General features: G+C 36.5%; 1 protein-coding gene across 1 annotated transcript in view; it reads left to right on the top strand.

Moving 5' to 3' along the window:
- Positions 1-818: 818 nt before the first annotated feature.
- Positions 819-18,869, top strand: part of LOC102984175 (disintegrin and metalloproteinase domain-containing protein 32) — a 198,371-nt gene continuing 180,320 nt past the window's right edge. The window contains exons 1-2 of the mRNA XM_028481958.1: positions 819-876; positions 17,150-17,229. Coding sequence (XP_028337759.1) covers positions 819-876; positions 17,150-17,229 — 138 coding nt within the window. The remainder of the gene's footprint in view (positions 877-17,149; positions 17,230-18,869) is intronic.

Below are 18,869 nucleotides of genomic sequence, written 5' to 3'. Positions count from 1 at the left end.
GATAGAAGAAAAGAGGCAGCGGCCTGGGCTCCGAATTTAGAAAATTTTGAATACTATGTTGAGGAATTTGGCTAAAAGTTTCTACTGGAACAAATGTACTGTAATTATGGGCAAAAATCTTGTCCATTTAATTCATTTCATGAATGAATGAATATTTATTGTACTGAGAAGTTACTGAACAAGAGCAGGCCATCACATGAATTTTAGCCAACGGTTTGGGGAGAACCTTTTTGATTGGAGGAAAACGTAGACACAGCCTGGTTACAAGGTGTATTTGGGCACTGGGTATGCAAAAAAACCATAGCAGGTACTTTCCGAAGATACCAAAATCTACTCACTTTTCCCTTTCTTGGAATCGTTTTAAAATCTATCTGGATTTTTGTTGTTGTTTTAATGAAAAAACCTCAGCTTTAGGAAATATGAATGTATAATTCGTGTGTTTGTGTGCGTATGCGCATAGTTTTAAATCCAGCAAGTAGTGTCTGATACAAAACAGCGCACAATAAATATGTTAGTTCTTTTAGGTCCATCCACACGAAGCGAAAAGTTTGTGGGGAACGATGACCGCGACAGAGACGGTTGGGGTGGTCGGGGACCTCCAGACGAACTGGCGATCGCGCAGAGCGGCCTGCTGGGAAAAGAGCGCCCTGCGGACCCGGACGTAAGACTATAAAGGGAGGCGTGCCCTGCAGGCGATTGGTGGACGGGGCGCTGAGTACCGGGCGCTCCGGTAGGTGCCGCAGCCTCGCGAGAACTCCGCTCACGGACGGCTAACGGCAGTAGGGCTCAAGTCTCCGCTCGAAGCCGGGAGTTGCGCAATGTTCCGCCTAATGATGTTGCTAGCTGGGCTCCGTGGCTTGCTAACGTCAAGACCCGGTAAGCCCGAGGATGCCCTGTTTGTTACTCCGGTAGGGGGAGGAGGAAGGTTTTTCTTTTCCTTCTTTCCACGGGTACCTGCTTGGGTCAAACTGCGCCCCGACTGGATTGAAAACTCGGCGCCCTTCCCTGCTTTTAGGTTTCTTTTGCCAGTCAGGAAACCGGGCCGTTTTTAGGCGCTCCGTAGGGATACAGAACTGACTCACGAGAGAGGAAGATACTTTTAATAAGCTCGAGGACTAAATCTCTGACGCTCTGACTCTCTGAATCTGGGTTTGGGGCAGCCTTTTTTGGTAGGTCTGTTAGGCCTCACAAAACCACCTCACAATTTCTTGCGCTCAGAAGCACCCCAGAAACTTCATGAACTCTACTCAAACTCCAGAAAACTGCGTCTCCTCCGATATCATCTGTTCCAGTATAATTTGTCCTGCATTCAGTAACTTGTCCTGCAATACCAAAAAAATATTCGATTGCTGACATTGTTGACAATCCGGGGAACAGTTACAGAGAGTCCTCAAAATTTAAAAATATATTACGGGGGGATTTAGATGCAAGTAAAATTTTAAGATATGTTCTTATTTTCCTTCCCTTTTTATACACTGTACTGAATCTTGCCATTCTGTGTCAGTACATGGAATATCTTGTCTTCTCCTCCCCCATCTGCATAGTGTTCTGTGGCTTGGAGGTACCACAATTTTTCAGCCAGTTCTCTTATTAAAGGACTATTGGATTGTTTCCAGTCCTTTTGCTGTTACTTGCTACACTGCTGAACTCGGACGGCACCCCCCGTTCCCCCCACAAAATACCCTAGACCGGGTGGCTTAAATAACAGAGATTTATTTTCTCACAGTTCTGGAGGCAGGAAGCCTGAAATCAGGGTGCTCTCATAGTGGGGATCTGGTGAGGTCTCTCTTCCTGGCTAGTAGACCGTTCCCTTCTTGCTGGGTACTCACGTTGACCTCTTCTTTGCGAGCAGAGAGAAGGAGCAAACTCACTTGTCTCTTCTTACAAAGGCGCGAAACCCATCATGAGAGATCCATCTTCATGATCTCATCTAACCCTGATTACCTCCCAAAGATCCCATTGCTAAATACCATCACATTGGGGGTTAGGGCTTCAATAGGAAAACTGGGGGGGGCACACCTTCACCATAACACCTGCAACATTTAAATACAGTGTTTCTGAAACTTTTCGGAATGTTTCCGCAAAGAAATGAACAAAAATGTAACAATTATTGAAGTTCTGAGAGAGCTTTTTTGTTTTGCTTATATTCATCAGTATTTTTCATATTAGAAATTAATGTAGACATTTAAGAATTTTTATTAATTCGTTAAAAACTAACAGTAATGTTACTGAACTCAGGTTTGGCTGCTCGCGGCTTGAAAGCCAGTACTCGAGAGACAGGTATTGGTAGGAAAGGAAAGGTTGCTTCATTCAGGAGGCTGGCAACCTGGGGAGAAGGTAGACTCGTGTCCAAAAACCAGCTTGGTTGTTGATCAGGGGTCAAGAGTTTTGAAAGGGGAGTTTCAGGGATGTATAGGCAGAGGGAGGGGCTACGACCTGCAGAACGGCACAGTCAGCTCCCACAGTCATCTTGAAATTGGTCATGTGGTGGTCTGATCAGTGTCATCTTGATTGTTTTAAGTTCAGCTAATCTTCAGGTCCTTGCTTGGTTCCCATTTCCTTGAGGCCAGTTCTTGGAATTGTGCAAGATGGAGCAGCTTATGTCTTGGCTGCAGTCTGGTCATCATGTAGTTAACTTATCCCACCTGGTGAGTGTTTCAGTGTCTGCAAAACAGCTGAAAGGACATGGCTCAGAATATTATCTGGAGCTCTTGAAGAGGAACTAAAGGTCCTTGACTTTGTTTAATGGCTAAACTATTATTATTTTGTCTTGTTTGACTGCTTTCCTTTGGTTCTGCATTTTTTTTTCACTTCTCTGATTGAATTTATTCTTTGACTAAAGTTTTTCTACAGACAAGAGGCAGGCAGAGGACATTGGCTGGGGGTGGGGGTGGGGTCTGTTCTGGGAAAGCCCCATAGGGTCCCGCTCAATTACAGTAATAGACCTATTATATGTTAACTAAGTAACACATTTAAAAAATAAAAACTATATTTTCCCAAACAAAGAATTTAGAGTGGCATTGTTTTACATTTTTGTGAATCTCTTTAAGGTTTGGTTTAATAGATGACAGCTAGATTCTCATATCTACTTCTGCGTTCAGTCTGTTGCCAAATGTTTTGTTTGAAGTATATGAAAAAAATCCAGCTTATGTAGTTGGAAAAGGGAGTAGTTTATGAGCCTTTTCAGGTAATTACCAGTATTCCTCTTTGGATACTGCACCAAATGCACACTTGATAAATGGTAAAGTTTAGTTGCAATGTGGACTCTAGAACATATCAATGAATTTTTCTTAATATGTTAAAATCCATTGGTCTGTTTTGAACTTTAATGGATATTTTACCCGTCTGTTTTATTTTAATGCTTTACCTTTGTTTTTTTCTTTTTTAACATCTTTACTGGAGTATAATTGCTTTACAAAGGTGTGTTAGTTTCTGCTTTATAACGAAGTGAATCAGGTATACATAGCTGTATGTGTATCCCCATAACTCCTCCCTCTTGTGTTTCCCTCCCACCCTCCCTATCCCACCCCCTAGGTGGTCACAAAGCACTGAGATGATCTCCCTGTTTTACATTTGGTAGTGTATATATGTCAATGCCACTCTCTCACTTCATCCCAGCTTACCCTTCCCCCTCCCCGTGTCCTCAAGTCCATTTTATATGTCTGCATCTTTATTCTGTCCTGCCCCGAGGTTCTTCAGAACCAATATATATATATATTTTTTTTTTTAGATTCCATATTATGTGTTAGCATATGGTATTCGTTTTTCTCTTTCTGACTTACTTTACTCTGTATGACAGACTCTAGGTCCATCCACCTCACTACAGATAATTCAGTTTTGTTTCTTTTTATGGCTGAGTAATATTCCATTGTATATATGTGCCACATCTTCTTTATACCTTTGTTTTAAAATTATTTTAAATTGTGGTAAAATATCCAAAACATAAAATTTACCATCTTCAACCATTTTAAAAACAAATAAACTTTATTTTTTAGAGTGTTTCAGGTTCATAGCAAAACTGAGAGAAAGGTACAGAGATTTCTCACATACCCCTGTCCCCACACATGTACAATCTCTGCTATAGACATCCTGCTCCACAGTGGTATGTTTGTTAGAATTGATGATCCCACACTGGTACATCATTATCACCCCAAATCTATAGTTTACCTTAGGGTTCACTCTCGGTGTTTTACATTCTATGGAATTTGACAAATGTATAATGACATGTGTCCCCCAGAGTAGTTTTGCAGCCCTAAAAATCCTCTGTGCTTCATCTATTCATCTCTCCCTTTCCCCTAAGTCCTGGCAACCACTGATCTTTTTACTGTCTCCATAGTTTTGCCTTTTCCAGAATGTCATTTAGTTGGAATCTTACAGTATGTTACCTTTTTCAGATTGGCTTCATTCACTTAGTAATATGCATTTATGGTTCTTCCATGTCTTTCCAGGGCTGCATAGCTTATTTCTTTTTAGCAGTGAGTGATATTCCATTGTCTGTATATACCAGCTTATTTATCCATTTACCTACTAAAAGACATCTTGGTTGCTTTCAAGTTTTGACAGGTATGAACAAAGCTACCATAAATATCTATGTGCAAGTTTTTGTGTAGACATAAGTTTTCAACTCCTTTGGGTAAATACCAAGGAGTGCTATTGCTGGGTCATATGGTAAGGATTATGTTTAGTTTTTAAAATTAGTGTCTTTTTGTTTCAGTACGAAGAACTCTCTTTAACATTTCTTGTGAGGCCATTCTAGTGGTGATGGACTCTAACTTGTGTTTAGGAAATTCTTTATCTCTCCTTCAATTCTGAAGGACAGCTTTGCTGGGTATGGTATCCTTAGGTGGAATTTTCTTTCCTTCAGTACTTTGAGTATACTATCCCACTCCATTCTGGCCTGCAAGGTTTCTGCTGAAAAATCCACTGATAGTCTTATGGGAGTTCCCTTGTACATAACAAATTGTCTTTCTCTTGCTGCTTTTTAAGAGTTTCTCTTTGTCTTTAATTTTTGGCAGTTTAATTATAATGTGTCTCAGTGTAGTTCTCTTTAATTAATTAATTAATTTTTTTGGGGGTTTTCTTTGGGCTTCCTAGATTAGGATGTCTATTTTTCTTTTCTTTTTTTGCCAGGTGAGAGAAGTTTTTAGCCATTATTTCTTTAAATAAGCTTTCTGCCTTCCACCCCCACTCCTTCTCCTTCTGGGACTTCTATAATGTGGATTCTGGTCTGCTTGATGGTGTCCCATAAATCCTTTAATCTGTCTTCACTCTTTTTCATTCTTTTTTTAAATTTTAATTTTTTGCTCCTCTGATTGGATGAATTCTATTGCTCTGTCTTCAAGTTTGCTGATCCTTTCTTTCCCTTGATCTAGTCTGCTGTTGAACCCCTCTATTGAAAATTTCAGTTCATTTATTGTATTCAGCTCTATGATTTCTATTTTGTACTCATTCTAACCATTTTTAAGTGTACAGTTCAGTGGCATTAAGTACATTCACTTTGTTTTGCTATCACCATCATCCATCTCCAGAACAGTTTTTTTTTAATCTTCCCAGACTGAAACTCAGTACCCATTTAACACTAATTCCTCATTCTTCCCTTCCCCCAGCTCTTGGCAACCACCATTCTACTTTCTGTCTCCATGGATTTGACTACTCTAGTTTCCTCGTGTAAGTGGAGTTATGCAGTATTTTTCTTTGTGACTGACTTCTTTCACTTAGCATAATGCCCTCAATGTTTATCCATGTTGTAGCATGTGTCAGAATTTTCTCCTTTTATTCTGATACATGAATAGCATTCCATTGTGTGAAATACATATGGAAAAATATATATTTTATTTTGTTTATCCATTCATCTGTTGATGGATACTTAGGTTGCTTCTACCTTTTGGATATTATGAATAATGCTGTTATGAACATGTATGTACCTGTACTTGTTTGAGTCCCTGCTTTTAATTCTTTTGGGTATATGTCCAGAAGTGGAGTTGCTGGACCATACAGTGATTCTATTTTTAATATTTTAAGGAACTGTTACATTGTTTTCCATACTGGCTGTGCAATTTTACATTTCTACCAGCAGTGCACAAGGGTTCCAGTTTCTCCACATTCTTCCTAATACATGTTATTTTACTTTTATATTTTAATGATTATAGTCTTCCTAATGGTTATGACAGGGTATCTCATTGTGGCTTTGATTTGTATTCCCCTGATGGTTAGTGATGTTGAGCATCTTTTCATATGCTTATTGGCCATTTGTATATCTTTTTTGGAGAAATGAGTATTCAAGTCCTTTGCCCATTTTAAAGATTAGGTTGTTCATTTTGTTGAGTTACAAGAGTTCCTTTTATATTCTGGATACTAGACTTTCAGACAAATGATTTGCAAATATTTTGTTTCATGCTGTAGATTGTCTTCACTTTCTTGGGAGTGTCCTTTGACTCACAAAAGTTTTAAATTATGATGGAATCTAATTTTGTTGCTCATGGTTTTAGTGTCATATCTAAGAATCTATTGCCAAATCTAAGGTCATGTATATTTATTCCTATCTTTTCTTCTAAGAATTTTATTGTTTTAGCTCTTATATTTATGTCATTGATCCATTTTGAGTTAATTTTCATACATAGTGTGAGGTAGGGTTTCAACTTTATTTATTTACATTCATTCTGGTTTCTTTTTATTAACTGTATCCTGCCCCTGTTTATTCCTAATAATGCTTTTTTCCTCTTTTGAATCTATTCTTGCTAATGTTAACATAGGTATGTCAGCTTCCCTTTGGTTAATATTTGCTGTGAACATATTTTTTTCCATCCTTTTATGTGGCAAAGTCCCCAGTGCTCACTAAGTATCCATCTTCTTGCCTACATTTCTGAGCCTTTTTCCATTTAGTTTGGGACAATTTAAATACTGTTGCTCATGGGGTTGAAAAGAAGTGATTTGCATCACTTTAGATCAAGGCAATTAAGAGCTGGTATTTCTCTTCTATATTTATTTTCTGATGCCAGATTTACCTTAGAAGCTATGAGCTGAGTTTATGGTGTTACCACTTGGAGGGAGCTTGGATCTCTGAGTTACTATTTGAATGAGAGCTCCTGGTGACTCCCATCATACTTTGCATGAAAAACAAATAAACTTTTATTGTGTTAAGCCACCAAGATTTCAAGGTTTATTTATTGCCATTCCATAGCCTGGTCAGCCTAAGTTGACTAATATAGAAATTGGAGCTTTGAAGTGGTGTGCTGCCATGATAAAATATATGCTTTTGACTTTGCTGCTGGGTATTGATGGGTAGCAGGTGACAAGCAATGGAAACCACCTGGAAAAAATGGAAATCAATGATAGGAAGTGACAAAACATTTGGTAAAAACTGTAGGACAGACTACATTCTGTAGAAATTAGATAACAGATTGTTAGCAGTGGAGGTTGGTTTCATTACCCAAGTTTGTCAGAGTGTTAAGAGAAAGAGATAATCTCAGGAAACAATTGACCAATTTGCAAATCGAATTAATAGGGAATAAATCCAGAAATGTGGGGCCTTTCAGGACTTTAAAGGGTGACCAATTCCAGATTTCAAATAGTAAGAAATGGAATTTAAAAAGGTTTGCGCAACAAAATGTCAGTAAAAACTCTCAGAGAAAATTACTCAGGTTAGCACTGCAATCAAGGGTTTGGCCTTACATTATATTTTTCTAGACTGACTTATGGTTGCCATCACTTAGTTGAGAGAGAGAGAGATGAGAGAGGAGGGAAGGAGAAATAGGAGTTAGGCAAAGAAATTACAGGATGAGAGAAAATATTTGTAAATGATTTGTCTGAAAAGGATCTAGTATCCAGAAAATAAAGGGCAAAGAAATAAAGCAGATTTGAAAATTATGACTTAAAAAGTTTTATATGTGTTTTAATTGCATGACAAAGTTACTGAAGACAACTAGATTAGAAACTTCTACGTTTTTGATGGTAGTGAACTGCCAAAGGAACTTCAAACTCAGATTATACAAGCTTTTGACTATATGAGAATTAAAACAACTCTTGAGCCCTTTACTTCCAGGAAGTAACCTGGAAAAGCCATGCTGCTTTCAAGGAGAGTATATTTGTATTTAAGTCTTTTATGATATTTTATGCTTTCTATTTACTATGCTTTTTATTTGATATCATTAAAAATCTTATTTCCTGTCTTATGTGTTTTTCTGATTTTAATGTAACATGTATAATTGACTTATAGAGCCTACAATTAAGCAATATGTCTTCTTCTAAAAAAGAGAGTGACCTTAGAATGTTGTCAGGCACTGCCTTTATCATCTTACATGTTATTGTTATTTAGTATTTACTGCCACTTTTATGTATTGTTTCCCAAATGAGTCATCATCTTTATTGTTACTTGTTTACTCAGTCAGTGCTTGCTTAGATTTATCCAAAAGTTTATAGCTTTATTTGCTTACCTTCTTTCTAGCACCCTACTCTTTCCTTCTTAGTATCTTTTTCATCAAGAGTTTGAGTGGTAAATCATCTGCTTACTTGAAAATGTCTTTATGTCTCCCTCACTGTTGAATGACAATTTAGTTTGATATCCAATTTCAGACTGACAGTTATTTTTCCAATAGCACTTTGAGAATGTTACTCCATTGCTATTTGGCCTCCATGTTATTAAATTTTTTTTTAATTATGAGGATTTCAAATAATAAATGCAAAAATAGAAGAATAAAGAACTCAGGTTCAACAATTATAAACTCGTGGTTAATTCTGTTTCTTTTGTACGTTCCCTACCACTTCCTCTATTCTCATATTATTTGGAGCAAATTATAGACATTTCATGTTTAAGCATTTCAATATATATTGCTAAATGGCCAGAAAATATAACTGCAGTATCATGATCATGGCTTAGAAATTAACGATTTCTTCTATCACCCAATATTCAGTCTGTGTTCAAATTTTCAGTTGTTTCATGAGTGTAATAAGTTTCCTTACAGTTTGTAATCACCTAGAAAATAATGTCCACTCATTGTTTGAATCAGCATACAAAAGATCTGCTCATTGAATTGGCTCCTTCCCTACTTGATTTTGTATAGTCTATGGCTTGTAGTACCATGTTGATACTGATAACTCCAAATTTATATTTCTTCTCTTGCACTCTCTTAAGCAGCCTGTGAGATGGCTACCAATGTTTCCCACATCCTGGTAATCACGCCCTTGTGTAATCCCCTCCTCTTAAATGTGAGCTGTGTTTTATGGTTTGTTTCTAGTGAATAAAATGTGGTCAGGATGATGGGATGTCTCTTGTGAGATTAGGATACAGAAAGACTGTGTCTTTTGTCCTGGGTGCCCGCTTTCAGTCTCTCTTTTTCTGAGCCCTTGTTCTGAGGGAAGCAAGTTGTCATATTGTGAGTAGCCTTATGGAGAGGCCTGTGTGGCATGGAAATGAGCTTTCTCATTAACAGCCTGGAAAGACCCAACGCCTGCCAACAGCTAAGTGCATGAGCTTTGAAGTGGATCCTATGCTAGTCAAGCCTTGAAATGGTTGCACCCCTGGCCTACACTTTGACTGCAGCTTTGTGAGAGACACTGAGCCAGAGGCATTCAGTTAAGCTGTGCCCAGATACCTGACCTAAGGACACTAGTGATTAATAAATGTTCACTATTTTAAGCTGCTAAATTTTGGGATAAGTTGTTATGCAGCAATAGGTAACTAACACACCATCCTTCAGCCTAGTCTCAACATAAAGTTTTCTTGTTAAAATCTAAGTCAGCTCATGTTCGCCCTCTGCTCAGAATCTTTCAATGGTTTCTTATCTCACCAAGAATAAAAATTAAAGTGCTAACTCTGACCTGTAATGCCCTACAGGGTCTCAGCAGCTTCTCTCCTCTCTGGCCTCACCCCTTACTCTCTTCCTCACTACTCATGCTATTCCAACCACAGCAGCTCCCTTGCTGCTTTTCAAACATGCCAGGCAGTTCCTCCCAAAGACCTTTACGCTTGATACTTTTTCTTCCTGGGATGGTCTGCCAAAGATATTCATTTGTTCCCCTCCTCACCTTCTTCAGTTCTTTGCCCAGATGCCATGTACTCAGTGAGCCCCATTTAAAACTGAACTTCACCTTCATCAGCCTCTGTTCTAGCACATGATTCTATGGGCTGGTGGGGCTGTTGTTCTGATTTGGACTGGCTTAGGTAATCTGTGGCTCATCCGTGCTCTTTCCTGGATCTGTCATCAGCTCCTGAGTTGGTTGGCAGCTGAATGATCCAGATGGTCTCACGCACTGGTCTGTCTGTTGGACTGTGTTCAGCTAGGGTGCCTTGGCTCCCTTTCACATAGTCTCTCACCCTCCTGTAGGCTAGCTCAGGCTTGTTTACATGTGGTTTCAGGATTCCAAGGCAGTGAGAGGGCAAGCCACAGTGCACAAACACTTTTCAGGTTTGCTTCTGTTACATTTGCTATTGTCTAATTGACCAAAGTAAGTTAAATGGCTAAGTCTAGAGTTAGTTCCTAAGAAGTATACCAATGGGAAAGAATACTTTCTATTGTATGTATCACATCTGATTTCTGTTTTAGAGTTTTTCTAGAATTTCTCAACAGTGATCACACTTCCATGTTAGCTTATCTTCCAGAAAATTGTTTGAGACCTTTTAGCTGATGATAGCACCTTTCCTTTGTCTACTTTTAGAGGGTTTTCACTGAAAGAAGAGGTAAACATGCAGTGAGTCAGCCACCTTTAATCATAAATCATATTATGGATGTTAATCCTTTGGCTTTTATACTTTGTATTTTCTTCCAATCTTTCCTACATCTTTAAAGATTTTAAAAAGATTTCTGTGTATGCAAATATGTTTATCTTTTCCTTTAAGACTTCTGGGCTTTGAATCTTAATGGATTTTGAATATATATGTATGTATGTACATATTATATATAGAAACATATAAATAAATTTTATTTATTCTTTATATATATACATATGTATGAATCCAACTTAATTACTTTTCAAATGGATATTCAGCCTTCCTGCCACTATCCATTGACTATATTTCCCCTGGTGATTTGAAAGCCTACCTTTTCATATATCCTATTTCCTTAATTTTTTTTGATGATGCCTGTTTCAGTTGATTTAATTATAGTAGTTTAGAGTTTTTCTGTTGATTCTCTAAGTACTTTTAAGTAGATAGTTATATCGTTTGCAAATAATGACATTGTTTTTTCCTTTCTAACATTTATGCCCTTCTTTCTTGTTATCATTTTATCATATTAACTAGAGCATTCAGAACATTTTTGAAAATGGCAGTGATAATAGACTTTGTTACCTAGTTTTATTTGAATTTCTCTGTAGTATTTCATAATTTACAATTTTTAATGTTTGCTTTTTGATACTTTTTCTAGTTAAGGCAATTTCCTTCTATTTCTAGCTTACATCCCTCTAATTTTCTTTGTCAGAAAATTTTGGTCAATTTCTATTTTTTTTTTTTTGAGCATGTGTGAACTTTAGAATCATCTTATGTTGTTTCAAAAAACTCCTGTAGACTTTTCCATTGGATTTCATAAAATTTATAAATTAATTTAAAGAAAATTGCTATCTTTATATTCCAAGAACTGGATATAGCTTTCAATTATTTGACTTTTTTTTATGAACCATTTTAGAATTTAAAGTTTCTTTTTAAATTTAAATTATATATATTCCTTTAGGAATTTATTTACATGGGTATTTTACACTTTTTGTTGTTATTGTAAATGGTTATTTTCTAACTGTTTTATTTGTGTATAGGGAAATGATTGGTTTATATATTAATTTTGTTTCTAGTCACATTACTAAATCCTCTTTTAAAAATAATAGTTATGATGATTCTTCTGGGTTTTCCAGATATATAATATCACATACAAAAGAATGTTAGGATCACAAAACCTTAGAAAGTACCAAAGGCACAGGTTTAGATGCTACATAGATGCTACAATGTGGCTAGGGTCACACGCAGGGAAGAATATCTAGTGATACCGTGGGAACTATACTGGAAGAGTATTCTATTGAAAATACCACTATGGTGTTTGGGCTAGGCAGCAGAATGTCTGTCCCAGCAGTCCAAAAGGACCAGATAATTCTATTACTACAGATGTCAGAAGGACCAGATATTCACACGTGGCTGCCATCTGACAATGCTCACTTCTGCAACTAATTCGTTTTTGGGTGTATGAATAGCAGGAACTAGTAACATGCCAGCACCTTAATTGCAGTGGAGTCTGATATAGAGTTGTTAGGTTTCCAACGTCTAATAGCACAGGGAGACAAGGTAGAAATAGTTTGAATGATTGAACCTCTCTACAGTATCCCACAGTTCACCTCTAGATGGGCTACTTAACATCCATATTCACCCTTCTTAAGGTTGGTAACATTCTTAAACTTTCAAGAAACAACATAATAACTTGCTTCTGCCTCATTTAATGTAATCAGTTCTTATACAGGAAAACTAGACATGTAAGTGTACCATGTGAAATTCTAGTTATGGGGAGAATTTACCTTGCTCTATTCTCTTTTAGGGCCAACTATCTATGAGTTTTTAGGATTATACCCGTGGACTTACTTCTGTGTACTATTCACATATCATACATCTACTTTCCCTCCTTCAGTTAGCTGGTCATAGGATACCATAAATGTAGGTTTTAGGAAATGATGGAAACGTGATAGGAGTAGGCCTACTGGAGTATTAATGACCTGGTTATGCAACTTAAAGCTTTTAAGACCTGTTCAAACCCAACCATATATATATATATATATATATATAAAACACTTCCATTTGATTAGTACTCCTGTGAATGCCTGATGACGTCAGTCTGTGAAGAGTGGTTCAGGCTGCAAGATCATATAGTCTGAAGATCACATGGTCTGAATTTTAGCCTCTATCAGAGCCCAGTAGTGAGCTGAAAGCTTTCATAAAAGAAATATACTTACATACTATATTAGATTCCTGTGGCTTCCATAACAGAGTACCACAAACTGGGTGGCTTAAAACAACAGAATTTTTTTCCCCTTCTGGTTCTGGAGGCCAGAAGTCCAAAATCAAGGTATTGGCAGTGTTGATTACATTTGGAGGCTCTGAGGGAGAATCTGTTCCATGCTTCTCTCCTAGCTTCTGATGGCTGCCAGCAATCCTATGCGTTCTTGGCTTGGAGACATTTTACTCCAGTCTCTGCCTCTGTCTTTATATTGCTGTCTCCTCTGTGTGTCTTTTCCCCTTCTCTTACTTATAGGATATTAGTCACTGGATTTAGGGTCCAGTCTAATCCGGAATGGTCTCATCTTGAGATCCTTAACTTAATTATACCTTACAAAGACCCTTTTTTCTTTGCAAGGTTATAAGGTTATAGCCACAGGTTCTGAGTGGACATATCTTTTGAGGCACCATCATTCAATCCACAGCATATACCAATGAGGGCATGTCTTTGCTTACAAACCTCAGGAGCCTCTGCTGTGATTCTCCTAGAGGGCTTAACACAGGCTCTGCCACAGACCCTAAATGTAATATAGTTTCTCCTGGTCACAAAGGAAAAACAGTAGAGCTCCTTGCACAGTAGACTCAGGTAGCTGAGGAGTCTTGTACTCTGGCATCTTACAAATCTGGCAGCCTATGGTTTGTTCAGTAAAAATGGTCAAAGCAACATAGCTATATATGATATATATTGCCTCCAAAATCCAAAATGGTCTACCAAGTGTTCTGCCTCTTACCATTTATTATGGAGGATATTTTCAAGTGTGGTTTAGACCACTAGACCATTATAGGTGGATTTGTGTGTGTGTGTGTGTGTGTGTGTGTGTGTGTGTGTGTTAAGACTCTGGCACACCTGCTTCTTCAAGGCATCTAATGTACCTGCTACTTCAGGTCTTTCTCTTAGATGATATGTTAGTTTCCTATTGTTGCTGTAACAAGTTATCACAAACTTAATAGCTTAAACAACACAAATTTATTATCTTACAGTTCTGTAAAATGGGTCTCATTGGGTAAAATCAAGGTGTTAGCAGTGCCCTGTTCCTTCTGGAAGCTGCAGGAGACAATCTGTTTCCTTGTCTTTTCCAGATTCTAATGGCTGTTTGCATTTTTTGGCTCATGGCCCTTTTCGTCCATCTTCAAAGTCAGTGGTATTGGGCTGAGTTCTTTCCACATGGCCATCCCTCTGGTTCTCTTTTCTGGCTCTTCTACTGTTAAGAACCCTTGTGATTAAATTAAGACCACAGATAACCCAGGATAATTTTCATATTTTAAGGTCAGTTGATTAGCAACCTTAATTCTGTTTTGCTATGTAACCTAACAGGTTCTGGGGATTAGGACGTGGACATCTTTGGGGGCATTATTCTATCTACCACAGACAGTGAGATTTTTAGGGTCCAGGTAGAAGAAGAACCAGATGATAAAGATCTGAGGCATCTGAGGCAATATGATTGGTGACGGTACACTGTCATCACTACTAAGCAAAAATGGAAACTTGCTCCTGGAATATCCTGCTTATTGGGATAGAGAAAACAGCACCTTTTTCTATTAATGGCTACATACAGGTGCCAATGCTTGTGTTGATTTGGTTCAGTAAAGAGACCATATTTGGAACAATATTTGTTATTGCAGTCATTACCTGATTACACTTAAGACAACTCATTGTCATTCTCTATTGCTTATCTATCATTTGCACAGATCAAACAAGTAAAATAACAGAAATCATTGCCCTTGTATATACCTTCTTGGTATAGAAAGCTTTTTGGTTTAATGTTTTGGTGATGGTGCAGGTGATATTCAGAGGTTTCCATTTGGCTCTCCCTACCATAACAATCCTCCTTCTATGGGTCAGGGAGACAAGATGGGCATTCCACAAGTTACTGATTATGTCTATTTTGACACACTGTTCCATAACTGGGCAGATTTTGATAGGATTAACTTGTAGACCCATGAGTGTGTTCATAGATGTGAACCTAATAACTTCCATCCATCACCTGACTTCTCCTGCTGATCATATATCTTTTCCTGAAATGGACCACAGTCTTATTTTAGGTACTCAGAAATCATCATTAGGGGACTTCTTCAGTGGTCCAGTGGTAAAGAATCCACCTTCCAATGCAGCTGACGTGGGTTCGATCCCTGGTTGGGGAACTAAGATCCCGCACGCCGTGGGGCAACTAAGCCCATGAGCCACAGCTACTGAGCCCGCACACCTCAACTAGAGAGCCCATGTGCCGTAAACTACAGAGCCCATATGCTCTGGAGCCCGAGAGCCACAACTAGAGATAGAAAATCCTCATGCCACAACTAGAGAGAAGCCTGCACGCTGCAACTAAGAGCCCGAGTGTCTCAATGAAAGATCCTGCATGCTGCAATGAAGATTCCACATGCCGCAACCCGACACACCCCAAAATTATTATCTTTAAAAAAAAATCATTATTAGTTTAAAGCCAGTGTTTAATATTCCACCAAAGGTCTGAGTAATTGGGTTTTGATTTTGTGGATCCAATCTGAGAATTTTTCTTTCTTTTTTTTTTTTTTGATAACAGAAAAATAGCTTATTAATGCATACAGCATGCATCATGGGAGAAACTTAAACCAAAAGTAACTCAAAATGGCGGCTTTGAGTTCCAGCTTATCTTCAACAAAAAACATTAAATTTGTAGAGAAGTGACACACAGGAAGGCAGTTTTAGGCTTCCAAGGGCAGCAAACTGGGAAGGTAAATATATGGGTGAAAACTAATGAGGTAACGTTTGTTCATAGATTCCTCTGGTCCCGCCTCTGGGCTGATAAGAGTCTGTCTCCAGTATGAGAGTTTTTCTTTAGGTTGGTCACTTCATCCTACTCACATTTACTGATATGACTGAGATATTTAATCTTAGTGCTTCTTATTTATATCATACTTTTCTGATTTCATGCTTTTTTTTTGATAAATGTTTTTCACCATAAAAATCTGTGACTTTTTCATTTATTTTCTGGATGGCTTGTGTTTGTATGCTCTTTTTAAAAAAATTTTAGAATATTTATAATCTGTTTTATATAATAGATTTAATTTTTTATTTAGGTAGTAACTAGTGATTCCTCACTGTGAGTGTAAGGAAATTTATTTCTTACTACTTCTTTCCACCTCGTGCTCTCCTCTTTATTATATGACTATAGCTTTAAAAAAATCTTAGTTCTTTTATACCATTAAACAATATGTTTCTACTTTTACCACTTGATTTTCATCTTTTTAACATTTTTTGGAACCACACTGCAATAAATTTAAGGAAAACAGTATTCACATATGGTATTTCTCTTCTGCTACCCTTCCTGACATTATTGAATATGTTGTTATGTCTTTATGATCATAGTTTATAACACTTGCATCCTATTAAATAGTGACGATTCCCACCATTGTTTTGGCCTATATTCTATATTTAAGTTTATTTTAATGCTCACAGCTAGGCCTTTTACCTCAACTCTGTTGATGCCTTTATTGGGAGAAGTTTGTCTGCCTTTTGTGACAGGCACTTGTGAACTATTTTCCTTGATTTTTTGCTTGTAAGTAGCTGTCCCTTGCCTGTATATTTGAATGACAGTTTTGCTGGGTATAAAATTCTTGGGTCCACACTTTCTTTTCCTGAATATTTTTTTAAAGACATAGTTCTAAAAAAAAATAAATAAATAAAGACATAGTTCTTCAGTTTTTTAACATTTGAATAATGTTTTTAAAGAATCTCAAGCCAACCTGCTTTTCTCTTCTTATGCCTAATATGATTTTCATTATTCCTTTTTGCTCATATGCTCATAGGATTCTTTCTTTATCTTAGACATCCAATAACTTTAGTAGAATATGTCTCAGTTTTAATTAATTGTTATCAGTTATTCCTGAAATGCAATGTACTTTCTAGTCTATTGTTTCAAATCTTTTATTTTAGGAAAGTCTTTGAAGTATATATTTGATATTTTTTAATTCATTTGTTCTCTTTTCTTCAGGAACAGCAAATTTTGTATAAGTTGAATACCTCTCCGTGCCCCCTTTTAGTCTTTCATAACTATCTTATCTGTTTTTAAACAAAGTGTTTTCAAGATTTTTATAGGAGTACACAGTGATGACTCATATTTGCATAAGCAAATCTTATAAAAGAACCTGAACAAATATTTAGTCAAGTTTAAAACACAGTTATTAACTGTTTTTTTTCTTTCTCAGGTTTTCAAAATTCATTTCTACAAATTATATTTCCAGAGAAAATCCAAGCAAATACAAGTGATAATTCAAAAGTAGAAAATGTAAGAGATTTTCCATAATGTTGTTATATGAAATATCGTATTTTTATTACATAGCAATGAAATACATCAATTCCATTATAGTATGAATATAACTAACCAATATTACTACTGATAAGGAATTTAAAGTTTTGATGGTAAAAGCAAACATATAAATCAGAATGTTCTAATTTGTCTAACATTTGTCATTTCCTCATGGTAAAACCATTTTTTAAAGTTCAAAGAGAGAATATAATGTAAAAGAATTAGGGTATTATCTGAATGGTATCTGGATGATTCAAGTGAAGAGAATAATTTTCTCCAAAATGGTTAAGGAGAATCTGTTTTAACTAAAACCTGCTTCCTTAATCTCTGCCCTTGTACCTACCAGTTCTCAGAGAGTATAAACCCTTTCTTCTATTATTTTTGTTAGAAAGGGCAGTATTTCATCCTATTCATTGATTTATTTAACAGATATTTCTCTGGACTTGTGTGCATAACTACATGCTAAGAGCCTTAGGAGATAAAAAAAGAAATAGAAAAAAGCAAGCCTTGCTTATAAGTGGCCAATCTTTTGATAACACTTTTATTTTTTACCAGTTTTAATGAAGTATAATTTATACACCACAGAATTCACCCATTGTAAGTGTACAACTCAGGGATCATTACTACATGAATAGAATTATGTAAACATTACCACAATCCAGTTTTAGAACATTTTGATTGCCTTAAGTTCCTTCCTGCCTATGTGCAGTTTTTCTCTGCTTCCATCCCCAGCCCTTGGCAACTGCTGATCTGTTTTGTGTTTCTATAATTTTGCATTTTCTAGACATTTCATAAAAATGAAATATGTGTTATGTAGGACTTTGCATTGAGCTTCTTTCACTTAAGATTATCCATTTTGCAACATTTATCAATACATCATAAATTTTTAATTTCTTAATAGATGTGGATAACACATTTTGTTTATCCATTTACCAGTTAAATTCAAGATTGTTTTCAGATATTGACTATTTTGAGTCATTCTGCTATGAATATTTATGTATGGACATATAGTTTTCTTTCTCTTGGGTGGATTCTTAGAAGTGAAATTGCTGTGTCGTATGGTAGGTTTATGCTTATCATAGTAATAAACTGCCAAACTATTTTCCATAGTGACTTATTAGTTTACATTTCCCATCAGCAATATATGATGATTCAGTTTTTCCACATACTTGTCAACACCTGATGTTGTCTGTTTTGATTAAATTTATTCTAACAGGTGTGTACTGATATCTCACTGTAGCTTATATTTGCATTTCTCTAATGAAAAATGCTGTAGAGCATCTTTCATGACCTACTAGCTATCTAAATACGTTTTTGGTGAAATGTCTATTAAATTACTTGCCCATTTTAATTTTTTAACCTATTATTATTTTTAACATATTTATTGGGCTATAATTAGTATATAATACTACATTAGTTTCAGGTGTACTATGCAGTGATTCAGTATTTTTTTACCAGTATTTTCAGATTACCACAATAAGTCCAGTTACCATCTGTCACCCTACAAAGTTGGTATAAAATTATAATTATTTTTTATTTTTTTAACATCTTTATTGGAGTATAATTGCATTACAATGGTGTGTTAGTTCCTGCTTTACAACAAAGTGAATCAGTTATAC

The sequence above is a fragment of the Physeter macrocephalus genome, chromosome 20, assembly GCF_002837175.3.
Source record: "Physeter macrocephalus isolate SW-GA chromosome 20, ASM283717v5, whole genome shotgun sequence".
NCBI lineage: Eukaryota > Metazoa > Chordata > Mammalia > Artiodactyla > Physeteridae > Physeter > Physeter macrocephalus.
This window is presented reverse-complemented; position numbering and strand designations above follow the sequence as displayed.